The sequence below is a fragment of the Dasypus novemcinctus genome, chromosome 23 (genome assembly GCF_030445035.2).
Source record: "Dasypus novemcinctus isolate mDasNov1 chromosome 23, mDasNov1.1.hap2, whole genome shotgun sequence".
In the NCBI taxonomy this organism is placed as follows: domain Eukaryota; kingdom Metazoa; phylum Chordata; class Mammalia; order Cingulata; family Dasypodidae; genus Dasypus; species Dasypus novemcinctus.
This window is the reverse complement of record NC_080695.1, coordinates 2,199,309-2,226,535: the sequence shown is the minus strand read 5'-3', so window position 1 is coordinate 2,226,535 and position 27,227 is coordinate 2,199,309. Positions and strand designations below refer to the sequence as shown.

General features: G+C 47.5%; 1 protein-coding gene across 5 annotated transcripts in view; it reads right to left on the bottom strand.

Moving 5' to 3' along the window:
* LUC7L (LUC7 like) overlaps positions 1-12,051 on the bottom strand; it is a 47,047-nt gene extending 34,996 nt beyond the window's left edge. The window contains exons 1-5 of one of the 5 annotated variants that reach the window (XM_071211111.1): positions 11,342-11,570; positions 10,976-11,046; positions 9,882-9,976; positions 7,761-7,863; positions 4,747-4,845 (exon numbers count right to left, since the gene is read on the bottom strand). In XM_071211111.1, the coding sequence (XP_071067212.1) occupies positions 4,747-4,845; positions 7,761-7,863; positions 9,882-9,976; positions 10,976-11,046; positions 11,342-11,495 (522 nt within the window). In that variant the 5' untranslated portion in view covers positions 11,496-11,570. Of the gene's footprint in view, positions 1-4,746; positions 4,846-7,760; positions 7,864-9,881; positions 10,078-10,975; positions 11,047-11,159; positions 11,756-11,899 lie in introns of those variants that run through there. The other 4 variants (XM_071211113.1, XM_071211114.1, XM_004473999.4 and 1 more) reach the window with 4 other exon arrangements.
* Positions 12,052-27,227: the final 15,176 nt, after the last annotated feature.

Here is a 27,227-nt window from a genome sequence, read left to right as displayed (position 1 = left end):
TAATCACCGGACATTGTAAATCCTCACAGGGCCCACTTGATGGAATAGAGGAGAGTATGGGCCATGATGTGAACCAATGTATATGAGGTGCAGAGGTGCCCAAAGATGTACTTACCAAATCCAAAAAAAAAAAAAAAAGACAGTTTTTATGTAGGAGACAGAAAAAAAAAAAAAAAAAAAAAAATTAATTTACTGTGAATTAATAAATCATAATTTTTCTTTACTAAAATAAACAAAGGGAATGGGAGTTAATGATTAATGCACACTTTCTTTTGGCAGATGGAAAAGTTCGGTAATAGACAGTAGTGATGATAGCACAACACTGTGAATGTAATTAATACCACTGAATTAATACACTAAAGTGGTTAAAATGAGAGACTGTATCATGTTACCACAATTTTGTCCGGCTATACTTAACACACTTGACTAAAAATGTTTCAGTACTAATAACCAATGCCCTGCCTGTGGTGCTGTATCAGACATACAGCAGACCCACCAGTGACCTGGCACGATGCTGTTCCTGTTAATTTTGGAAAACAGCATCAAAGCTTCTAGAGCTTTCGTACATTCCTACCTCAAAGAATCATTACATTAATCAAGAAACTCCACCAAAACCACAGGCAATTAGGATGTATGATTTAGCTTCAAAACTCTTCAAAACAGGAACTATCCAACTTGTAAAAACGAAACCTGCATCTATCTCCTAATAGTGATGACACTGCAGGAACTAACCTGAATATGGACCCTGGGGAGCTGCTGGTCCAAAACCAGAGACCTGAACTGCCCTGTCAGGTCAGCCCAGGGGGCCCACAGGGCAGAGGCGCCCAACACCCGCCACAGGCCATCAAGTGGCAGCCACAGGAGGCAAGAGCAAACGGCAGCCCATTTACCCTATGTGGCCAAAAGGCTGAGATAGTCTGCTTATCAAAACTGCAATTTTGACAAGAAAAATCTAAATAAGTCTTTCTGTCCTTTTTGACAGCTAAGAAAATTGGGAGAAAATACCGGCAATCTCACTTGTACAAAAAGCAGGGCAAAGAGCAGTGGCTCTGGATGATTTTTTTCAAAGAAGAACATACATATTTGTTCATCGCGAATGGAGTATCTTTGAAAAATAAAACCGGTCACTCCAGAGAGACACTGGATGACTGGTCACGTGGGAGAAAAGGACACTTCAACAGATAAACATTCAGAGCCCTGGCGCCTACAACAGTGAGCATATATTATCTACCCAAAAACTTTTAAATTCACCCTTTCATCAAACTAACTTAACAAATACACCCCAACAGTCTAACTTAAAATTTGAAGAATGATTTTATTCTTCCCTCTAAGATTATTCTCCGTAACTAAGGAAACAAAGGCTATTTTATCTTCATATTTTTAAAGCAGGTCACTTTTACTTACTTTTTCTTTTTAAAAGTAGCCCTATGTGCATGCAAACACTATAGACAGGTATAAATTTTAAAAGCCATTAAAAAATTATTTTTAAAAAAATAACTAAGAGCTAACTGCTTAAAAGCTTCAATCTGTGTACTAAGTAGTTTCACCACATCCCTTTTCCTTTAAAAATAGATACGCAGGGAAGCGGCTGTGGCTCAACTGACTGGGTTCCCATCTCCCATATGGGAGGTCCTGGGTTCGCTTCCCAGGACCTCCTTATGAAGGCAAGTCAGGGCCTGCGGAGAACTGGAGCAGCAAGATGACACGACAAAGGGAGACAAACAGATAGAGAAGAACGCGCAAGGAAGCAGACTTGGCCCAATGGATAGGGTGTCCGCCTACCACATGGGAGGTCCAAGGTTCAAACCCCAGGCCTCCTTGACCCATGTGGAGCTGGCCCATGCGCAGTGCTGATGCGTGCAAGGAGTGCTGTGCCACGCAGGGGTGTTCCCTGCATAGGGTAAGGAGAGCGGCCCAGTGCCAAAGTGCAGCCTGCCCAGGAATGGTGCCGCACACACGGAGAGCTGAAATCTTTAAATAAAAAAAAACGCAGGGCAAATGGACAGAGAGAGCAGACAGCAAGCAAGTGGCGGCCGGGGGCGGGGAGGGTAAATAAATAATACAAATCTTAAAAAAAAAGGTATGCAGCAAACATCTTTTCTGCATACTCATTTGAGCATATGGTAAAGATATATTCCCCAGGAATGGAATTCTGGAACACAAATGCTGACGATGCACTGACAGAAGGCCCTCCTCCAGCACCTCTGCTCCAATTTACAACTCGTCCCCACACTTTTACAACGCTGGTTAGCAAACACTTTAATACAAGCCATCTGTAAGGTCAAAAATGACTTTCAGGGAGCTGTGGTGAATGGTAACTTTTTAGAGCATTCAAAATCTTGTGGGGATCCCCTAAAACCACACTCTGCACACACAAGCACGTTAACAAAAAAAGTGGAAGCATACAATGGACAGCGTTCTGCACTCTATTCTTCCACCTAACTATCCTGGGAGACAATTTCACATCACCACACAACCACCACCTCATTTTCTTTTCACAGCTTTTCACATTATTCCACTGTAAAAGAGATATATATGGTTTAAGCAACCCCTTACTGAGGATATCTATCTGATTCCAGTTATAAAGCTACAGAAACATTCTGGAAGAAATGTACCTTTATCCATATGGAATTATACCTGCCAGACATGCTGTCAGAACTGGTGCTACTAGAATTTGTGTTCACATCTTAGGATGTTGGTGAACTTCCAAGGAGGTGTATCAGGATTATTTAAACCACCTCTTGAGTTCTACATGAAGGTCATTTGGCATCTCGCCATTTGATTAGATGCCTTCCATGAAATGTCCTTAACTGCCATTTGCCCATTTTTTTGTTAAGCTATTGATATTTTTCTTGTCAAACATCAAATATTTTATATATTAAGGAAACTAGCCTATCATCACACAAACTGCAAATATTTCCTTCCAGTTCACTGTCTTATTTATGTAGGGGCATTTGTGATACACTAATATTTTAAGTGTTTATATAGATAAACATATCCATCTTTCTCCTTATAACTTCTAGACTTTATAACATTCTAAGATTATGTAACAAAATTCCTTTTTGGAAGATCCAATCTGATACCTGGAAATCTGGATAATCCATAGTTTTCAACATTGAAGATAATAAATTGCCAGATATATTTCACTTTTTTCAGTACTCTCAATTTTCTCCATTAATCTATTCTCTAGCATTCTTCAGGCCATTAAAAACTGCCTTGACATTCTGGTATCCTAAATGTGTTGAGATTTCTAACTCACAAAGCTGGCATATTCCTAGGTACTGAGATTCCAACCTCTACACCTGTGTACTTGTCGCCTTCTGAAACCTGATGTCCACGTAAGAGCGCTGTACATAAACAGCTTTAGGCTACTGCAGAATTAACGCTTACAAAATAGAAAATATCCATTTCCAAGCCCTATCTGCTAGTTGAGTTGTTGAAAAATTCAATACTAAGCACACACTGGTTTAAATAAGAAGTATTCCAGCTACAGTCCAGGGGGCTGTCCCCTTTCCTTGAGTTTTGGGTTTTCCTCTGGCTCCCTCACCCCACTGTAGCCTTCACCAGGAACCCTGGCTGTCAAACCCCTGTGACTTCTGGTCATACTACAGATAAAAAAGAACCAAAATCGAGGAGCAGGTGTAGTTCAAGTGGTTGAGTGCCTGCTTCCCCAGTACCTCCTACAAACAAACAAACAACTCTTGCTGGGGAGCAGACGTGGCTCAAGGCTGAGTGCCTACTTCCTATGCACAAGGTCCTGGGTTCAATCCCCAGTACCCCCTTAAAAGAAAACAACCAAAAACCACAATCATTCATTCACAACTGCAGTAGGGGTGAAACCTGGCTCTTAAAGGGTTTACATTACAATGGCTTGTGACTATAAACACAACAGAAACAGATATGTAGTATGCCTACGGTATTAAAATTTCATGACAGGAGGGGGCAATTAGAAAAGAAGTCTAAAAAGGCTCCAGTGGTGGCAATAATGGGGGGAAAAAAAAAGCTTGAGAAATACTGCTTTAAATGGATTGACCAATAAATGTAAATTACCATTACTATTGAATACTAAACAAATACAAATTAAGACCACAATGAAATGCCATTTTACAGCCATTAAATTGCAGAAATTAAATAATTTAACAATGCCAAGTGTTGGGAAGGTGTATACATTGCTACTGAGGTTGTTTTCCACTTTTAGAAAACAATATTGGAAAAGAAGAAAACATCACAGCACTATCTCCCGAAGACAAACACAACTCCTACACGCCACCAACTCCTTTTCTGAGAACACACTCTAGATAACCCTTGCACGTGTGTATGACAGAAATAGTCAAGAAAAGTCATAATACTGCTCATATTAGCAAAAACCTAGAACCAACCCCAAAGTCCATGAATAAAGAATGGATAGTTTGTGGAATATTCAAACAGCAGTGAAAGCAAAGAAACCAACCCAATATGGGAAAATCTCAGAAACATGATATTTTAAAAAAGACCAAGTTATTAAAGACTACCTGTGCTATAAAAATGTTGTAAAGCTGAAAAACAAGAATAAACATATTGTTCAAGGAACCATAAAATTATGTAAAAATTCAGGGTAGTGACAGGGTGGGAGATTCAAAGTGTGTTCTAGCTCTCAGCTAAATGTATGACTATTCTGCTTTGTAACTTACGTATGTTACATTATTCTTGTTAGTTCAATATTAGGTTCTTCACAGTACGGATGAATCAACACTAAATAAAACTTACATCCAATTCAAAAAACAGGTCTCTTTCTTTACTTGCAATCTCATAATCTGCTCGGAGGGCCAAGTCGTGGATTTTCGTACATTCTCCTAAATCCATGCGCTATGAAAAACAAAAAACAAAAAAAGTTATACATGGACACTTACCCGTTATAGAAAGTACATAACATGACTAGGTATTTCAACTATCAAGGAATAAATAGTACATTTTTGAATGTGAAAGTATGATAAGAAAATCAAGAAACTGGCTATGGCTGAGAAGCTTTATTTCTTTTACCACCATTCGCATTTCATAAATAGAGCACAGAGGCTTGGGCTGACAAAGAAAAGGCCAAAATCCAGTATCACTAATAAGAAGTTTTTGAGTATTACTTCTCACAATCTTGACTACTAAAAAGGCTCAAGGACTAAGTTGCAGAGACAAGAAAATGAAAAGGAAAAGAGCAGGCAGATATCAGGTTTTGGCAATTACAGCACCACATATAGCTCTTTGTATTCCAAAGGGAATAAAGCACAATAGGCGGATTCAAAGCCAAGCAAGTCCCCAAACATTCTCTGAGCTTGGTCAGTGACCCTGGACATATAATTGGGCCACTCAGCTGCCCCATTTGAGAAACAAAGAGGCTCTCTAATAAAACAAAATGATTTGTGTTTGCCTGGAAGATGAGCTTGCTGTTTCATTAGTTGTTCTGAACACAGGCAGAACAATTAGGAACAGGACAGGATGCCTGCGCAGGTACCTCCTGTGGCCTCTAGAAAGCAACAGGGAAACTTGTAGGCTAAAGCTCTTATCAAGTCACAGTGACTGTTAACAAATCCACATCCCAACTAGGAGACACCCCTGAAATCCAAGCAATGAAATATAACTAATAAAGAATGCTGGCACCCAGGATTTCCTTTACGCTCAAACAATAATCATGTTCAAAAACTATTTCAAAAACCTCATGGGTGTCCTGAGATGGTGACCCTCCTCCAGGCTTGAAGGTTCCTGAATGATACATAAAATTCTAATAAATGAACTTCTATGAAAAACTCTGCTCATCACTGCTAAAGAGTTAACGCTCCCTAAAGAAAAATCTGTGAAAACATAATGGTTTTTTCTGAGGCTCTAACCAGTTCTCTTTGCATAGGAATTCCACACGGCCTTGTAAGAATTATACCCTCAATTTTCTCCATCATATCCATGTAGAAATGGACCTTAGGAAAAGATGAGAGAAATCTGTCGTGCTACAACAAATATCTAATTTGCAGAACCAGGCTACAAGTTGTAATAAAAACTAATCCATTTTAAATAGTAAAGATTATTATTCAGCAACAGTTTCACTAAAATGTTTCATCAAACTAAAAAATTAAAAACTATGAGTAATAAAATCTTTAACAAAGGTAGATCAGAGGCACAGGGTGCTTGACTCTTTGGCCCTAGAATCATGAACCATGCTCATTAACAAAACACCCTTCGATTTCACCAGTGAGAAACAACAGTGCCTGGGGCAGTTGTACCAGACAAAATTCTTGAAAGCCAAAGCTGCAACCACAATCACTGTCCCTGCAAACCTGGTAACTCTTGCTTCATTTACTCTTTCAAGTGCCAAGTACTGCTCTTTAAAATACAGCACTAAAAATAAGAATAAAAAAAACAAAAGGAAAATGAAAAAATAAAGTATGGAGTTTCTACAAATGAAACTAAGTGCTTAGCTGAAAAATGAGTGGTAGCTGTCAGAAAGAAAAATTTAACATTTAATGAATACTGTTGTTCAAAGAAAAAACTACCACTAGAGGAAATAAGAAGCACTAAAATAGTAAGTGCAGGGAAGTGTATGCAGCTCAGTGGTGGAGCACCAGCTTTAAGTGCAAATCATATTCCATTCTAAAAACTTCAACAGTCAAGAGTTGTGACATCAGGAAACCACACCAGGCAAAATTCACTGTAATCTTCCTTTGTGTGGGAGGACTCAAAACCACCCCCAACCCCACAGCACCAGAGGAGGCCTGGGCTCTGCAGTCATCCTTCTTTTGGGATATATCCTTTCGGTTTTGCTAAGCAGGCAGGGAAGGGCCACTCCACTAGCAGTCTAACACCAAGCAAGGCTGAAACACCCCGTTCATTAGGTCCTCCAAATACTCCAAGAGGCTAAGCACATGTCCAGGGACACTTACCAGACTCCAGAGCAGTAAGGCTCTCAGACCCTAACTGCACCAATACACTGTGCTCTCGTCTCACACTGCCAACAGGCAAAGGCACTGACAACTCCTTACCTCCTTCTCCAAAGCTCTTCTACTGAGACAAACGTCCACTACCTTCCCTCCAGATGCTACTCATGCCTCCTAACTTACTAGTCGGTGCATTTTCCCATAAACCTCAATAAAATTATTACCTCTATTCCTTCTTGATCCAACCCTACTCATGACAGTATCTTTTTTTTAAGAAGGTACGAGGGACTGAACCAAGGACCTCGTATGTGGGAGGCAGGCACTCAACCCACGAGCTATACCCGCTCCCCCAACAGTTATCTTTTGAGATGATCTGAGCAAAAAGGCTGAGAGGATTATAACCACTTCATCTTGCTATCTTTAAAAAGGAAGGGAAAAAAAATAACAATTATATTCATTCAATTTCCTCAAAGGCTCAGCCTTTCCAAAGTCCATACTGACTTCCAGTCCTCATCCTGACTCACAGCACCTGAGTTACTCTTCCTCATCTCCACTGCTTTCTTCACACAAAGCCAACTCCTGGCTTGCCTCCCACCTCCCTGCCTCCAGCAGGGCCTAACCCACTACTCCTCCTCAGTCACCTCAGTCCATCCCTGCCCTCCGCCTCGCTCCCTTCAGCAATCCAGTCTCACTGGAATTCCCGCTGTCCCTAAAACATGCTGTGGGGTCCTATCCTGCTCTCCCCTCTGCCCAGAGCACACCAATCTTCACACGTCCTCTCTCACCATTCTCTGCTTCAACGTTCCTCCTGCGAGGACTTTCCTCACAAGGCTATTTGAAAACTTCGTTATTTACTCATTTACTCACCGGTAAGTGAGCTTTAGAGGAGTGACTCTGTCTTACGGGCACTGTGTCACCAGTGCCTGCACACAGTAGGTATCCAAAATATATTTGGTGAATTAACGCATACCTAAGACAATAAAAGGCAGCCATTTGTAGGAAATGCTATTATTCTGGTAATTTTCCCCAATAGCACCCCAGAACAATGCTACCCAGGGCTTTGACCAGGGAAAATGTGGTTGAAATGCTGCACTTGGGCACACATCCGGCTCCTCCCTTTGGCCTCTACAACAGTTCCCAGGTTGTACCTCCTATGGGCAAATCCTACAGCCAAACTGCTTCCAAGGAAAGGAAGCCATTACCCTGAGTCAGTCTTGGTGCCTACAACAATCCACAGCAAACGGGAGTTACGATGTTTTTCCTACACCCAGGTCAAACTGTAGGCAAAACCCCAGGAAACAGGCAAAGTTTTGGTGTTTGTTTCCTATTTGCTGTGGGAAAACCCAGACTGAAAAGATTTCATACATCTGAGCAGGTTTTCAGAAGCTGCTCTCCCCACCATGGTAACAATAAAGCAATGATTCATCTTGAAGAAAACGGTCCCTAGTACATACACATTTGACTCCTAAAATGAGTAGACACTTTTTTTGTTTGTTTTTTAATCAATTTTATTGATACATACTAATAAAGCATATAAATCCATCCCAAGTGTACAATCAATGGTATTTGGTATCATCAGAGTTGTACATACATCACTTCAATCATTATTAAGCATTTTCATTATTCTAATAATAAACAAACAAAAAAAGCTCTACCCTTTAGTATTCACCTCTCCATCTCTGCTTCCCCTGCCATACATAACTGCTATTGTTTCCATCTCTCCATTTGTATTTATATTTTGTATAGATGGAGTCAATATACAGTACCTTTTGTCTAGTTTCTTTCACCTAGTATATATTTTTTTCCAACCCTTAATGGTAGTTTATTACTATATACCACTGTCCATATTTTGCTTTGAGTGTATTTTTGCCTGATATTAACATCTTGTAACATTAACATACATTTGTTCAGTTTCAAAGAAAAAGTCTTATACATGCAATATTACTATCCTCATATATCACACAAGGTTTTGCTATGCTATACAATCCCATATTACATTTTTTAGTGTTCCTTCTAGTAACATCCCTGACCTTAGACTTTCCCTTTCAACCACAGCCATAGCCATATAACAGTACTGCTAATTACACACTACGTCATGCTTTCACTTTTCCTATGCATTTCCAAACACTAACAAACAAGTTTTTTACCAATTCTGTATAGGTTAACCCTCAGCCTTCCATTCTCTAACCTCATTTTATTTTTTGGTGACCCATATTCTAGTAATTACATTCCATGAGGTAACACAATATATTTAGTTCATTATAGCGCAATCACTGAGTAGACATTTCTTATATTTCATGAAGGAGCTGTAAAATCTTAAAGGGCAGTGGTCTTTGCAGGACTTCTTTTCTATAAATGGTTAAATCACAGTAGCTAATCTTTCACTCTTTAGTCTTCTTAAATTCTACCTAACTTTGAATAAACAGTACACAAAACTAGCATGTATCTGTTTTGTTCATGTGAACAGAACTTAGAATGAAATTTTAGGGGTTTATATTCATGGATATGTTGATTTCTTGAAAAGTTAACATAAAACTACAAAGTCAATGCCATCCCCATCTACTTTTTAAAAATAAAACTAAAAACTAAAAAAAAAGTGAAAATGTACCTTGCTAAGAGCAAAAATCTAGCATAGATTTAAATTTAAAAACACCCAAAATCTTCAAAAAAAACTACAGCCTTACCTAAAACATGCTTTTTGCTAAGGACTAAATGAGAATACTCCCTACTTCTTAGTTGTGAATACCTCAAAATAAATTAATTTACAAAAATCTCCCAATAACTTTACAGAGAGAATTCTATAACACTGAAGTGTGGTAATATAAAATTCCACCAAACTAACATAATCTATCATTTGAAGTGCAATAAGTGATTTCTGCCTGTTGAAAGAAAATGCCGTGGAACTTGAAAAACCTTCAATGCTTGTATAGCACCCACGCCTGAGTGTTCCGGGTCATCACTCCCCCCTACCCCCCCAAATACACCTACCGTCCCAGCCAGGATGTCATGGGGGCAGCAGTCCAGAAGGTGACTCTTGCAGACACGGTCATCTGTAAACTTGACCCTCTGTCTGGTTTCGTCTCCTGAAATTCATGCGTGGTTTTAAATAAGACAATATTATCACATTAACCACAAAAGGATATCTGGTACAACAATTCTCCTGGATTTGCAGACTACTATTTGTATTCTCCCCATCAAATACACTCAAAAACTGATCTATGATGTTTACAACTGGAACAAAATATGGATGTTTGTTGATGCTAAGTATCACGAAGAATCAGACTTAAATGAGATCTGACCCCATCATTGTGCAAGGAAGTGAAAGAGTCAGAAGTAAAAGGCTGACAGCACCAAAAGGACATCTGCCCCACATATATATGTGGGGAATGAAATACCAAAACCCATCCTAATCAGAGGGCCATGAATCACCACGTATGACTTATAGCTGGCCATTTCCACCAACAAATGCTACTTATTAATCTAATCTTTTTACTATGGACAACTGCATAAGCATTGTTTTGTCCAAAATTACATAAAGAAGAAAGCTTTCAAACTCTACCTCTGACTGTTAAATAATCTAGACCTCTTCTTCCTATCCCTTTTGTCCCCACCCTTAAAAAAGAGAGAGTTGGCACCTGGGAGTCACTTTTAACAAAACAATACCAAAAAAAAAAAAAAAAAGCAAAAAGGAACTAGGTTAGTCAATACACACTGTGAGCTCCAACACATACTGTACCCATCTGCATTCTTCAAGACCTCAGCTGCAGAATTTTATGCCCGCTGTTGAAAAGTTTTAAAGGAAAAGTTTTCTTGCCCACACCTGCAGTAAGGAAGTCAGGGGAATGATACATAAAAGTAAAGGCAAAGTGGTATGTGACAAATTTTAAAGCTAATCTGTGCATATGACACAGAGCTGTGTAATACTAAAGGAGGAATATATTTTAGGATTTGCAAGCATCCAGGATTAATGTAGTGTCTTTTTATTGAAAATGTTTTCTTTCTAAACTACACTTTAAAAGTTACTTGTGAAAAAAAGCAAACACTTTTTTGTTATAACAGCTTAGAAATTGGTTGTGACTCACGGCTCGATGAACATGAGGCTTTTCTGCAACTCCCTTGCAGATTGATGTAGGCAGGCAAAGATACACTGAACCTTTATAAATAAAATAGAGGGGCCACAATTGTTCAGTTTGTATGAAATAAAAATATGGGAAGCAATTCAAAAGCAACTCAATATACAAAGAAAGCTAAAAAGCACTTATTCACCTATGAAATAAAGTGCAAAGAATCTGCACAGCTCTGCAAATGTGCCAGTGTGAACTTACAACTTGATTACTTCGGTAGAAAAGAGAACACAAACCAAAACAGGTACATAGGCTTTGCAAAGATGCAACCGCTTTCTCCTGAGACCACCGTGCTCTTGCTCTCCTCCCTACGGTACAACCTACCTAACGACTGCCAAGCGCTGGCTAAACAGAGGCTCTCCTGTGTGGCTGAGGGGAGAGGAGGGATGCAAAGTACTAGGCAGGAACCCACGTTAGAAAAGCTCAATTTTCGGCTCCCTTGGCAATGGCACGAACGGCCGCGGGTTCGGAGGCCCATCCGGCTCCCTCGGGGGTAGCTTCTTCCCGAGGGGCCTCGGAGGAACTCCGCTGCCGGCGAACCCGAGCCCACGGTGGCTCCAGCCCGTCGCCGACTCCCGCGGCTCGCGGAGGGGCGCGGGGGGCGGAGGAGCCGCGGCGCCGGCGGGAGAGAAAGTCGCAGCACGGAAAGAGGGGAGGGGGCCGGGGCCCCACCGACAGCGCGGGATCCGAGGGAGAAGAACCCGGCCGCGGCCGCCTCCGGCGAGAGCCGGCTCAGACAAAGGCCCGGCGCCCGCGGTCGGCGCGGGGGAGGGGAGCCGGCGCCGGCGCAGGCGCAGTCGGTCGGCGGCCCCCGCCTCAGGCCGCCCGGCGGCCTCGCTCGCTCCCGCCCCAGCCCCTCGCCAGGCCGGCCGCCCGACTCACCGTCCCGGGCCGTGCCCATGAGCTGGTCCAGCAGCGCCCGCATCTGCGCCTGGGCGGACATGGTGGCCGGCGGCGGCCGCGACGGCTCTTCGGGACGGCGGCGGCGGAGGCGACGAGAGCCGGTCGGGTCGGCCGCGAGCCCGCTCCGCTCCTTCCCGCCGCGAGGGACGCCGGGAGGAAGTGCGTGGGCCGGCGCGCGGCCTGCCGGGAAGCGCAGTCCACTGGGCGGGGCGAGCGCCGGGGCGGGGCGCACGCGACCTCTAGGCTCGCGGGAGACTTCCCGGCGTCAGGAGGAACTGATGATGGTTGATGAGGACAAGTCCTGCTCTTCGTTGCAGCCGTGAAACTGTGGGCATATTATTTTGCGACTCTGAGCCTCAACTTTTTACACCCGTGCTGTGGGGGTTCTAACGGTGCCTCTCGTTTGACGTTTGTGAACGAAAGTTAGAGAATGGAGTTAGTGTTATGTTCTATTGTTACTGCTCTGTGAGCCTATAGTCTGCCTTCCAGGGGTGAAATGAGGCTTACCTAAGCAAAAGCGTTGCTATATGCTGTGATGGGGTTATAGCTCGCGTACCTGTGTACACAGTCTGGCAAATACTTCTGCTGTATTCACTGTCCGTTACTGATCTTGAGTTTGTCCAGTTCTCTGTCTCTACTTTTTTTTTTTTTTTTTAAAGATTTATTTATTTAATTCCCCTCCCCTCCCCCGGTTGTCTGTTTTTCTGTGTCTTTTTGCTGCGTCTTGTTTCTTTGTCTGCTTCTGTTGTCGTCAGCGGCACGGGAAGTGTGGGCGGCGCCATTCCTGGGCAGGCTGCACTTTGTTTCACACTGGGCGGCTCTCCTTAACGGGCACACTCCTTGGGCGTGGGGCTCCCCTACGCGGGGGACACCCCTGCGTGGCAGGGCACTCCTTGCGCGCATCAGCACTGCACATGGGCCAGCTCCACACGGGTCAAGGAGGCCCGGGGCTTGAACCGCGGACCTCCCATGTGGTAGACGGACGCCCTAACCACTGGGCCAAAGTCCGTTTCCCTGTCTCCACTTTTGATACTGCAGTCCAGGCTAACCTCATCTTTCACGTGGAAGAGGGCAACAACTACTTCCTATCTGGTCTCTCCACTTCCATTCTCAACATACACATACTTAATGTTGTGTCCACAAAGCAGCGAGATCTCATTGATGAAAATCCGATTGTGGAATGGCTTCTCACAGCACCTAAAATAAAATTCAAGCTCCGTTCTATAGCCTGTAGCTCTCCTAATCAGGTCCTTCTAGGACCTCACCTCATACAGGTCCGGTTCTCTAGATTCCCTGCCCATGCTCCGGGGAATATGGCCATCGAAATGCTCTTTGCAGCGTTTATGTGGATGGAGATTGGGAGCTTAAAGACAAAGACATTCAGGAAGAGGAAAAGCATGCCCCCATCCTCCTCCACGCCCCTACCTTCCACAGGAGATGGAGTATACATACATGTAATTACACACATACATATACACAGAGAGAACAAAGTGCTTTTATGTTGTTTCATTCACATTATTCTTGAAGCAACACTTCAAGGAGGAGCGAAGGGAAGGTCTTTTTCTTTACTTTTTCACAAATGAAGGTACTGAGGTGAAGAAGGATTAAGTAACTGATAAGCCTAATAAGACCTGCTTTCCTCTTCCCCCCCTTTTGCTCTTCCCCTTCTCCCAGGAGCCAGCGACCTTCCCCGAAGCCAAGCTGCAAGGAAAAGGAACCCCCGCCTACCCTTCACGTTTCCCACCTCTCACTGCTTACAAGAGCCGCTTCCGCTCCAAGTCCAGGCAGACACCATTTTGAGCTCTGCCTGGGGAAAGATTTTTCTTGAACTACAAATAAAAATCTCCCCTTTGGATCACTCAAGTCTCGACTCTTCTTCGGCATTCGGTTACCTTTTCAGTAATTGGCCTCAGAGAATTTCTGGATCCTGCAAACCCAGACACCAATGCAAGAAAAATCCGTCATCCAGTGACACTTGCTGCCATGATCAAGTGATCAACGCATCTTGGCCAAAGGAAAGGAGATGGAGGTGAAGATGCTTAATTGGGCTGACTGACACTGTGTCATCTTGCAATTCCAGCCATAAATAGATTGCAAAGTCAAAAAAACAAAAACAAAAACAAAACGATGGCAGAGAGCTGGGGTGACTCTGGAGGTGTGGGTATAACAAATTATTACTGTTTGTAACTATTAATAGAACTTCATCTTCAAAGAATTTCACAAATGATGATCTAACATTATGGCTGCCCTGGGAGGTGGAAATAAGACATACTCTTTAAGACTCAACAAAGACTATGGGCACGGTAATTAGCAGCAGCTAGAAGCACCCAAATTCCAGTCACTCCGAGATGAGTTTTAAATAATATTGTAAGGAATGACTGTTAATGTTATAAGGCATAACTTTGCTTTTATTATTTTTTTTAAGATTTATTTATTTCTCTCCCCTTGCCCTGCCCCAGTTGTCTGTTCTGTGTGTTTATTTGCTCGTGTTCTTCTTTGTCCGCTTCTATTGTTGTCAGCAGCTCGGGAATCTGTTTCTTTTTGTTGCGTCATCTTGCTGTGTCAGCTCTCCTTGTGTGTTGCGACATTCTTGGGCAGGCTGCACTTTCTTTCGCGCTGGGCGGTTCTCCTTACGGGGCGCACTCCTTGCGCGTGGGGCTCCCCTACGCGGGGGACACCCCTGCATGGCACTGCACTCCTTGCGCGCATCAGCACTGAGCATGGGCCAGCTCCACACAGGTCAAGGAGGCCCGGGGTTTGAACCGCAGACCTCCCATGTGGTAGACAGATGCCCTAACCACTGGGCCAAGTCCGCTTCCCATAGCTTTGCTTTTAAATGGCTAATTGAACAAAGCAATTTAGTCACCTAAACTACACACATACTAAACCACCAGTATTAAGTCATCCTACCGTGTGTTGGTAAGAGTACGGGGAGATGCACACTCTAACAATGACCAAGAGAGCTGTGGGGAAATTGTGTGTACTCTTCAGCCCAGCAGTGACACTTCCCAGCTCTAAGCCTATAGACACACACTAGGAAGGACTTTCGTTACTACATTGCTCACAGTAGCAAAAAGAGCCAAAAGCTAAAGGTTTGATATAGCAGAGTAGTTAAATAAGAAATGGTGTATTTATTTGATGGGAGATTAGGCAACTATTAAAATGATTCTGTAAATAAAACTACTTTACTTGAGAGAAAAAAAACAGTTTTAAGTGGTCCTATTGGGTCCTTGAAAAGAGGACTGGGCCATGAGATAGAGAAGATGAGCTTGGAGCATCTTGTGGGGTCAAAAAGTAAGAAAGTATTCTAAAACCCATAACTGTGATCCATAATGATAGGGGTAGGTCAAAGGACACAAGAGCCGACAGGCAGAGCTCCCAACTGCCAAAGTTGGAATGACTTGAGCAACAAAATAAAGTAGTATTGGATTATAACTCGAAGTATAAGATAAATAGCCATGGGTACATACTGATATGAAATAAGTTATTGAATAAATCAATGAATGGGTAAAAATAATCTCCTGTTCAGAAGAATTCCAAATAATTTCTCTTCATCAAATAAAATAATTTGTTTATCAATGTTCAATTTTGCTGACTCATTCTTCTGCCACCTAAAATCTGTTGATCCCCTGAAATGAATTTTTCTTTCCAAAAAGTTATGCTTTTCAACTCCAGGGTTTTTATTTTATTTTTTATAATTTCTGTGTCTTCATTGATAATCTCTATTTGAGCAGTCTTTGTTGTCATACTTTCCTTTAATTTTTTATACCTGACTTCCCTTAGTTCTTTTTTTTTAAAGATTTATTTTTTCTTCCCCTTCCCCTCCCCCACCCCACTGTTTTTGCTGTCTGTGTCCATTCGCTATGTGATTTTCGGTATCTGTTTCTCTTTTTGTCTTCTCATCTTTGTCCTCTAGGATTCACCGGGATTCGATCCTGGGGACCTCTGATGTAGAGAGAGGTTCCCTGTCACCTGCACCACCTCAGTTCCTGGTCTCTGCCACGCTTCACCGTGACTCTCCCTTCCATCTCTCGCGTGGGCACTGGCTCACTGTGAGGACACTCGGCTTGCTGTGCAGGCACTCGGCTCACCATGCAGGCACTGGCTCACTGCACGGGCACTGGCTCACCGCACGGGCACTCACATGGACACTTAGCTTGCCACATGGCACCCACACAGGCACTCAGCTCACTGCATAGGCACTCGCGTGGACACTCGGCTCACCGTGTGGGCACTTGGCTTGCCATGTGGGCACTGGCTTCCCATGCGGTCACGCTCTCTTGTCTTCGTTTTCACCTGGAGGCCCCAGGAATCGAAACTGGGTCCTCCCATATGGTAGGCAGAGGCCCTATCACTTGAGCAACATCCCCTTCCCTTCCCTTAGTTCTTTGAACATATTTATAATATTTCTTTGGCTGCTAAGTCCTACACCCAAGCTGCCTTAGAGATATTTTGTATTGTCAGCTCTTTGACCTTCGTATGGATCATGTTTAACTGTTTCTTTGCATGTCTCATATTTTTTTGTTGTAAAACTGCACATTTTAGCTAATACAACATAGCAACTCTGGATTCTGAACCCCCCGTTGCTACCAGAGGTGGTGTTGGTTGATTTTTGTTTATTTGTTTAGCAGTTTGCCTGAAATGATCCACAGCATCTTCCTCTCCAATGAGTGTGACTGCCGAGGTCTCTGCTCAGCTTCGTTTTGCCTTTAATTCTAGTTTTTATTTTTAGTATGATGTCCAAAGGGTCCAAGCGGGCTCAGCCGACTTAGTGCCCGACAGTAACGGGTCACGTGCTGTGCCAAGCATCGTAGGTCAGTAAGGATTCCACCCTCTGCCAAAAGGGACTGGGAGCTGCGTTCAAGCCCCAGTCGGCTCACAAGCCAGCACCGGCCTTTTCTTTCCACTGGGCTTCTCTTGGGCGCCTTACTCAGGTGTGACTCGTGTCGACGCACAGGCCTCCGACTAACAAACGACCTCCCTTCCCCACGCACTCGACATGCAGAGCTTGGCTTCTCCTGATCACGCCAGCAAGGCAAACCACAACAGAGAGACCCTGGCGGCCGCCCTGGGCCCCAGGAAGCACCACCAAGACCCCACAACCACCCTGGACCCCAGGAAGCACCACCAAGACCCCAAGGCTGCCCTGGACCCCCCAGAAGCACCACCGAGACCCCACGGCCGCCCTAGACACCCCATAACCACCACCGAGACCCCACGGCTGCCCTCGACCCCGGGAAGCACCACCGAGACCCCATGACCACCCTGGACCCCATAACCACCACCGAGACCCCACGGCCGCCCTGGACCCCCCAGAAGCACCACCGAGACCCTACGGCTGCCCTGGACCCCAGGAAGCACCACCGAGACCCCATGACCACCCTGGACCCCATAACCACCACCGAGACCCCATGGCCGCCCTGGACCCCAGGAAGTACCAAGACCCCAAGGCTGCCCTAGACCCCATAACGACCACCGAGACCCCACGGCTGCCCTGGACCCCAGGAAGTACCAAGACCCCAAGGCTGCCCTAGACCCCATAACCACCACCGAGACCCCATGACCACCCTGGACCCCATAACCACCACCAAGACTCCATGGCCGCCCTGGGCCCCAGGAAGCACCACTGAGACCCCACAGCCGCCTTGGACCCCAGGAAGCACCACCGAGACCCCATGACCACCCTGGACCCCATAACCACCACCAAGACCCCATGACCACCCTAGACCCCATAACCACCACTGAGACCCCACGGCCGCCCTGGACCCCAGGAAGCACCACTGAGACCCCACGGCTGCCCTAGACCCCATAACCACCAAGACCCCACAACCGCCCTGGACCCCCAGGAAGCACCATGGAGACCCCACGGCCGCTCTAGACCCCCAATAACCACCACCGAGACCCCACGGCCGCCCTGGGCCCCATAACCATCACCGAGACCCCACGGCCGCCCTGGACCCCCAGGAAGCACCACTGAGACCCCACGGCCTCCCTGGAACACCCATAACCAAAGAGACCCCACGGCCGTCCTGGACCCCAGGAAGCACCACCGAGACCCCACGGCTGGCCCGGCTCCGCCCCCATCCTTGGCAGCTGCTCTTTGGCCGACGCTCTGGGCCTGCATGGGCCTACGCCCTGGGCTGCTGCTCCTTCCCTAGCCGTGACCGAGAGGACACCCCTGACATGACGCAGCCCCCGGGGTGTCAGGTGACTCGGCGATCCCTCCCCTCGTCCTGTGGAGTGGACGAGGTTTCCCAGTGTACGTCTTTCCTGACTGCTGTGCCACCACCAGCAGCCACCTCCAAGGCCTGAGAGCGCCGGGGGAGCCCACGCGGCACTGCCTCAGCTGCCAAGGTCCACTTATGGTAGAGCAGGTTACCCTTACCCAGAGGCAGCTGGCCGGGCAGGGTGGTACTCGGCGCAGCAGGGCCCAGCCAGGTACGGCAGCGCCTGCTACCATGGTGCTTGGTGCAGCAGAGGCTCAGCCAGGTACAGCAGCGCCTGGCGGGTGGTGCTCAGACCAGCAGAGGCCCAGCCAGGTACGGCAGCGCCTGCTACCATGGTGCTTGGTGCAGCAGAGGCTCAGCCAGGTACGGCAGCGCCTGCTAGGGTGGTGCTCAGACCAGCAGAGGCCCAGCCAGGTACGGCAGCGCCTGGCGGGTGGTGCTCAGACCAGCAGAGACCCAGCCAGGTACGGCAGCGCCTGCTACCATGGTGCTCGGCGCAGCAGGGCCCAGCCAGGTACGGCAGCGCCTGCTACCATGGTGCTTGGTGCAGCAGAGGCTCAGCCAGGTACGGCAGCGCCTGGCGGGTGGTGCTCGGCACAGCAGAGGCCCAGCCAGGTACGGCAGCGCCTGCTAGGGTGGTGCTCGGCACAGCAGGGGCTCAGCCAGGTACAGCAGCGCCTGGCGGGTGGGCCTGTTTTCCAGGATACTGAGCATGCACTGCACCAACCCTCCCCTCTGTTGCTGCGTGCTTGTTTCCAGTGCCTGTTTCTGCGTAGCCACTCAAGAACTTGACAGCTTGAAACAAAAGTCGCCTGTTTCTCGTGATTCCGTAGGTCGGGAATTCGGGGCGGCTCTTCCGCTGTAGGCATTTTTGCCTTGAGCACTCGATTGCTTTCCCGCTGCGGGGCTGAGCTGGAAGTCCTCGCCGGCCCCTCACGTCTGCCCCTGGGCGGCCCCTTGTGGCCCCTTTCTGAGCAAGGGCCCCTCGCTCAGCAGGCTGGCCCCATTTCTTCGCGGCGCGGAGCTGGCGGCCTGTGGGGAGGGGTGGAAGCTGTCCGTCCTGGCCAGGCCCAGGCTCTCCACCCGGACCTCGGCTCCCACCAGGCTCTACGGGGAGGGGCATGCCACGGCAGTCGTGCGGACTGACGCAGGAGGAATTTCCAAAGGCCACATTTGGAGGCCACGCGCCACAGCCCCAGTAGCCAAGGTGCGCGGGCCTGAGAAGGGAAGCGCGGGCAGGGCAGCGCCCCCTTGGCCTTGCTCCCAAAGCCCCCCACCACATTTCGGTTTCTGGTCCTCGGCCAGAGGCTCCCTGCCCGCGCCGACGCACGCGGCTCCCACGCGGCTCCAGGAGTACAGAGGCGTTCGGTCCCCCGGGGTGAACGTGGGCCAGCTGGCCTTGGACCTGGAGACGTGGTCTCTGTCCACCCGCACCCATCCGCAGCGGGCGTCCCCGGCGTCCCTCCACCGTCTCTGAGGCCCGCTTGGGAAACGCAGGCCTGTTCGGCAGCCCCCGGGCCGGGCTCCTGAACGAGGCGGCAGCTCACGAGCTTTGCTCCAAGCTCTGCTGCCGGGGAGCCCCAGGTGAGCTGACCCCTAGGAGGCTTGTGCCTGTGGAACGCACGGGCTCAGAGAGAAACAGCGCTCGTGAGAAGGAAGAAGGACGGTGAGCCCGAGAGAAGGCCCGGTGGGCGTGTTAACACACTCAGCCAGACGCCGCCTCCTGGAGCACCGAGAGCAGCGCTGAACCGTGGGCTGGCTGGGAAGGTGCTGCCGCTTCCAGGGAAGCCAAGGCCACCCTGGGGTGAGGTGCCCGGCTTCCCCGGCACCCCGACTTCCCCGGCACCCCGGCTTCCCCGGCACCCCGGCTTCCCCGGCTTCCCCGGCACCCCGGCTTCCCCGGCACCCCGGCTTCCCCGGCTTCCCCGGCACCCCGGCTTCCCCGGCACCCCGGCTTCCCCGGCTTCCCCGGCACCCCGGCTTCCCCGGCACCCCGGCTTCCCCGGCACCCCGGCTTCCCCGGCTTCCCCGGCACCCCGGCTTCCCCGGCACCCCGGCTTCCCCGGCTTCCCCGGCACCCCGGCTTCCCCGGCTTCCCCGGCACCCCGGCTTCCCCGGCACCCCGGCTTCCCCGGCACCCCGGCCTCGTCTCCTTGCCCCCGTCCTCCAAGATGCTGAGAGTGAGAGGAAGGGTGGAGAATTGCACCTAGAGACTGCTGCGGGCCTAGTCGAGTTCCAGAGGTGGATGACGGTTTTGTTTAAAGTCAGGCTTTCTTAAAGCAAACACGCATAGAAAAGTTTCAAGCGGACAACTAAAAGATTAAGGGGATCAATGTTATATTAATTGTAAAGTCCATCGCTTACATCAGGTGCAATCTTTGTGTTGGATAATTCCGTTTTTTTATTTTATTGGGTCACATAAATACATATGTACAACAAGAAATTTCCCATTTTTAACTACTTGCAAGTCTACAATTCAGTGGTGTTGACTACATTCACAAGGTTGTGCTACCATCACTGCCATCCATTATCAAACCTGTAAAAAATGTACTACTCTAAAGCAAAATGTTAACAATAAGATAACTGTATGTGAGAGAGTGATATAAAGGAACTTTGTCCTTTCTGAAAGATTTTTCCATAAACCTACAACTGCTCTAAAAAATGAAAAAAAAATTAAAAACCTGGAAAAAATTAATTAGATTATACAAATTATATGAACAAATTGAATAAGGACACAAACAAATAGGCAAACAGTCACTCTAAAACGTGCAAGAAGCATATTTTAAAAGTGGGATGAATACAAATTTTAAATGATACAGGGAACTTCTGGGAAAGTGGCAGACTAGAAAGACATGGGACTCCCTTCTCCAGAAAAACAGCAGAGGACAGGCTGAAACAGCCTGGAGAAGATCTTCTAGATCTTCTAGGGTTCAGGACAGCAGGGAAGGCTGGACACCGTCCAGAGGAGAGAGGGACAAATGAGGGGAAGCGCGACGACAGGACTGGGTGGAAACCCGCGCCTGCCCGTGCCGCACCTCCCCACACGGAGACCCTCCAGGGTTCTCGGGCCTCGGGGCTGGGGCTGCAGGGACCCACCTCCCCAGGAGAGGGCGGGAGGGCGCAGCCCAGGGCTGACTCAGCCGACCACAGCCCTGGCCTGCGCGGTCCCAGGGCCCGTCCAGGTGGCCGCGCCGTGGTCTGTCCTGGAGCCGGCGAGGGGCTGTCGAGATCGACCTTCTCCGTCTCCTCCACCCACTGGACCTGGTCCTGAGGCCTCAGGGGGAGGCGGTTATTTCCCACCCGGGGCGGCGGGGAGGGCTGGAGAACTGCCCCTGAGGAAGTCTGAATCGCAGGCTCGGAGCCTCCAGCGGGGCCTCCACCACCTTCTGGTCCAGGACGCGCACACACCGCCAGCCCGGCCCTGAGCTAGGAGGGCTGCCAAGGAGCGCCGCCTGCTGGCGGACCAAGGAAGCGCACTGAGGACATGGGAGGAAATCAATGAGGCTTGTCCAGCCTTACAGCCTCCTCCCCACGCCCTAGGACGCGGGTCTGCAGCCCGTTACTGGGTCCAGAGCCCAGACTTGAGCACCTAACAGGGACAATCCTAAAGGTACAGGCTGAGACGAGAATCAAAGAAGGGCAGTAAAACTCAGCCTCCCTCCACTAAAACCCTGTGAAAGAGAAAGATTGAGCATCTGAGCAATCTCACCAGCCTAACCAGATGCCTAGACAAAAGCAAAAAATTAAAAGCCATCCTAGGGAAGAAGATGTGGCCCAACTGATAGAGCTTCCACCCACCATATGGGAGGTCCAGAGCTCGATGCCAGGGCCTCCTGGCCCATGTGGCAAGCTGGCCCACACAGAGTGCTGCCGTGCACAAGGAGTACCACACGTGCAAAGAGTGCACCCCAAGCAGGTGTGCAACCCGCCCAGGAATGGTGCCACCCACACACCTGACACAGCAAGATGACGCAGCAAAAAGAGACACAGAGAAGAGACAATAAGAGATGCAGTGAACTATGGAGCTGAGGTGGTGCAAGAGAATGATCCCCTCTCTCCCACTCCAGAAGGTCCCAGGATGGGTTCCCAGGGCCACCTAATGAGAAAACAACAGACACAGAAGAACACACAGTGAATGAACACAGACAATGGAGGGGGGAAAGGGGGGCGAAATTAAAAAAAAAAAGAAAGAAAGAAAGAAACAAAAAGCCATACTAAGGAAATGGAAGAAATAGCCCAAGAAAGGGTATATGTCAAAGCCCCAGAAAAGACATGGGATTTGAGACAACTAATCAACAAGATGCACACAAATTTTCAAAATCAAATTGAGCTGAAAGACAATACACAGGAAGTGGACTTGGCCCAGTGGTTAGGGCATTTGTCTACCACATAGGAGGTCCATGGTTCAAACCTCAGGCCTCCTTGACCCGTGTGGAGCTGGCCCATGCACAGTGCTTATGAGCGCAAGGAGTGCCCTGCCACGCAGGGGTGTCCCCCGCATAGGGGAGCCCTATGCGCAAGGAGTGTGCCCCATAAGGAGAGCCGCTCAGTGCAAAAGAAAGTTCAGCCTGCCCAAGAATGGCGCCGCACACACAGAGAGCTGACACAACAAGATGACGCAACAAAAGGAAACAAAGATTCCCATGCCACTGACAACAGAAGTGGACAAAGAAGAATACACAGCAAATAGACACACAGAACAGACAACTGGGGCAGGGGAAGGGGAGAGAAATAAATAAATAAATCTTAAAAAAAAAAGAAAGACAATACAGTTGAAGATATAAAGAACATCAAGAAAACACTAAGCTGGAACAAAGAAGAATCTGAAAACCTGAAAAGAAAGGTAACAGAGCTTATGGGAATTAAAAACACGATAGGCAAGATTTAAAAAATTAGAAACATACAATTGCAGGCTTGAAATGGTAGAAGAAAGAATAAGTGATACAGAAGACAGAAGAGGAAATAGAAGAGAGAAAAGAATGGGAAAAAAATGAGCAGGGGCTCAGGGAGTTGGTTGATAATACAAAAAGCAACAACGTATGTGTCATGGGGTCCCAGAAGGCAAAGAGAAGGGAAAGGGGCAGAAAGAGTATCTGAGGAAATAACAGCTGAAAATTCCCCAACTCTCATGAAAGAAATTAACTTACATGTCCAAGAAGCTCAGCATACTCCAACCACAAAGAATCTAAATAGACCTATTCTAGAAACATACTACTCAGAAAGTAGTATGTGGGAGCAGCAAGGGGGAAGCAAACTAATACATACAAGAGGCACCCAGTAAGAATTAGTGAGGATTTCTCATCAGAAACTATGGAGGCAAGAAGACAGTGGTGTAATACAATTAGGATACTAAAAGAGAAAAACTGACAGCCGAAAATTCTTTTTTTTTTTAAATATTCAATTTATCTGAAAACACTTTCAATAGGACTTTCATAAGAAACATGTACAGATACTTATGTAACAGAAATCTCCCAGAATTTTCCCCATATATCCACAGGGTGCTCACTTCTCTCATAGAGAAAAAATGTGGCCATTCCATAATGCAGGTAGCAAAGCGTCTGTTTTTAAATTTTTTTAAATTTTATTTCTCCCCCCACACTATTCCCCCCATTGTCTGCTCTCTGTGTCCCTTCACTGTGTGTTCTGTGTCTGCTTGTATTCTTATTAGGTGATTCCGGGAACGATCCTGGGACCTTCCGGAATACGAGAGAGGCGATTACTCTCTTGCTCCACCTCAGCTCCCCTGTTCTGCTACGTCTTCTTATTGTCTCTCCTCTGTGTTTCTGGTTGTGTCATCTTGCTGCGCCAGTTCTCCATGTCGACCAGTACTCTGGTGTGGGGCGGCACTCCCGCATGGGCTGGCCCTCCACATGGGCCAGCTCGCCACGTGACCAACTTGCCCTCACCAGGAGGCCCTGGGCATCAAACCCTGGACCTCATATATGGTAGATGGGAGGCCAGTTGGTTGAGATACATCCATTTCCCACAAAGTGTCTTGTGTTCATGCTTGCACCTCAGTTGACAAAACAAAATCCACTAGGATCACCTTTATGTCTAGCTTTCATTTTCAATTTCAAGGTCTCCTTCTTCAAATCTAACCATTGTGTCCGATCACACCAACTCAAAGCTCTCTTGGATTTGGTGAGATTAAATGTTATGGAATTTCCAATTTTCCCCCAACACAGGACTGGGAATCATGTCTCATGAATCTTACTATTTTCTCTTCATTGGATATTTTATTCCCCAAAATATCCTGCTGTGGACACAACCCACTGGTTTTAACTTGAGTACAACAATCTACTGAGGCAAGGTTCCTGCAGGTTTCCAATACCCCATCTCTGCAGAGGTTCTTCTGAGTGCGATTCAGCAAAGCCCACTCTTCTGGAGTGAAGTTCACAGCCACTTCCTCAAAAACCACTGAGTGCACCTCCAACATTCCAGGGTCTCCACAGCATCCTGCCCGAGAACTCTCTATCCAGCAACACTGACCTTCAAATATAAAGGTGAGTTTAAAATATTCACAAACAAACAGAAGCTAAGAGAGTTCATAAAAAAGAATCCACCTTTGCAGCAAAGATTAAAGGAAGCCTTAGAGCCTGAAAGAAAAAGACAGGCGAGAGAGGCTTGGAGGAGAGTGTAGAAGAAAGAACAGCAGAAAGGAAAAGTGAAAGAGGAAAAAGACAGATGAAAATATGATCTGACACATGAAAACCAAAGAACAAAATGGTGGAAGTAAATAAAGCAATTACAAAACTACCATTGAATGTGAATCAAAAGACGCAGGGTGACAGAATGAGTAGACATGAGCCACCCAGATGCTGCTTACAGGAGACGGCCTTAGACCCAGGGGTACACAGCCCTTACTCCACGCAAGCCTTCTTCCCCCAAAGCTAGAAACAGGCGGGTGTGTGAGCGTTTCCTGACTTTCTGTTGAAACTTCCTATTTTTTTTAAAATTTTTGAGACATTCAAAATGTAAACAAACACTGGAATTTTTTAATTAAAAAAAAAGTCAACCAAAATCTATGACTATATGGATTTTTTTCAATATCCAGGTAACACTGCAGATCAGTGGGGAATGGCAAGACAATCTCCATAAATATTACTAGGACTATTTCCATGTGGAAAGTAAAATGAAATTATTTCCCTACCCAATCCCTTGAGCCACATTCGCTCCCTGTTTGTTGTTCTCTCATCGTGTCATCTCGTTGTGTTATCTTGCTGTCAGCTCACTGTCTTGCTCATTCTTCTTTTAGGAGGCACAGGTGGAAATGGATGTGACTCAACCAATTGGGCTCCCGTCTACCATATAGGAGGTCCAGGGTTCATGCCCAAGGCCTCCTGGTGAGGGCAGGCTGGCCCATGTGGGAATGCAGCCCTGTGCATGGGAATGCCACCTTGCATGGGAAAAAGCCACCCCACGCAGGAGTGCTGGCCGACACAGAGAGCTGGTGCAGCAAGATGACTCAGCAAGAGACACAGAGGAGAGAAAATAAGACGGAGCAGAACAGGGAGCTGAGGTGGCACAAGAGAGTGATCACCTCCCTCCCACTCCATAAGGTCCCAGGATCAGCTCCCAGGGCATATGGATGAGCCTGCCTTCACAAGGAGGCCCTGGGACGTGAACCCAGGGCCTCCCATATGGTAGACGGGAGCCCAACTGGTTGAGCCACAGCCGCTTCCCCTGACAACTGATTTTTGAGAAACCTAACAAGTCCACCTTACTGAGACAAAACTGTCTCTTCAACAAATGGTGCTGGGAGAACTGGATATCTATAACCAAAAGAATGAAAAAAGACCCCTAGCTCTGACTCCCTATATAAGAATCAACTCAAAATGAATTAAAGACCTAAAATAAAAGAGGACCGTAAAACTACTAGAAGAAAATGTAGGAGAACATCTTAAAGACCTTGTGGTAGGTGGTGGTTTCTTGGTCCTTACCCAAAGCAAGAGCAACAAAAGAAAAAATGGATTAATGGGAGCTTCTCCAAATTAAACACATTTTTGCACCTCACAGGACTTTTTCAAAAGGGTGAAAGGCAACTGACTCAATGGGAGAAAATATTTGGAAGTCACAGGTCTGATGAGGGTTTGTTTTTTTTAACTGTATTTTTAAAAAAGATTTATTTGTTTTTCTCCCACCCCACTGTTTTTGCTGTCTGTGTCCACTCGCTGTGTGATCTTCTGTACCTATTTCTCTTTTTGTCTTCTCTTCTCATCTTTCTCCTCTAGGATTCTCCAGGATTTGATCCTGGGACCTCTGAGGTGGAGAGAGGTTTCCTGTCACCTGCACCACCTCAGGTCCTGGTCTCTGCTGCCCTTCACCTTGACTGCCCCCTTCCTCTCTCTTTTGTTGCATCATCGTCCTGCTGTATGGCTCACTTGTGCGGGCACTGGCTCACAATGTGGGCATTCACGTGGGCTTGGCTCACCATGGGGCACTCGTGCAGGCACTCGGCTGACCACGCAGGCACTGGCTCGCCGCACAGGCACTGGCTCACGCGCAGGCACTGGCTCACTATGTGGGCATTCACGTGGGCACTTGGCTCACCATGGGGCACTCGTGCAGGCACTCGGCTGACCACGCAGGCACTGGCTCGCCGCACAGGCACTGGTTCACCCCACAGGCGCTGGCTCACCGCGCAGGCACTGGCTCACCGCGCAGGCACTGGCTCACTATGTGGGCATTCACGTGGGCACTTGGCTCACCATGGGGCACTCGTGCAGGCACTCGGCTGACCACGCAGGCACTGGCTCGCCACACAGGCACTGGGTCACTGCGCAGGCACTGGCTCACCCCACAGGCGCTGGCTCACCACGCAGGCGCTGGCTCACCGCGCAGGCACTGGCTCACCGTGCAGGCACTGGCTTACTGCACAGGCACTGGCTCACCACGCAGGCACTGGCTCACCGCACAGGGACTGGCTCACCGTGCAGGCACTGGGTCACTGCACAGGCACTGGCTCACCGCGCAGGCACTGGCTCACCGCGCAGGGACTGGCTCACCATGCAGGCACTGGGTCACTGCACAGGCACTGGCTCACCGCGCAGGCACTGGCTCACTATGTGGGCATTCACGTG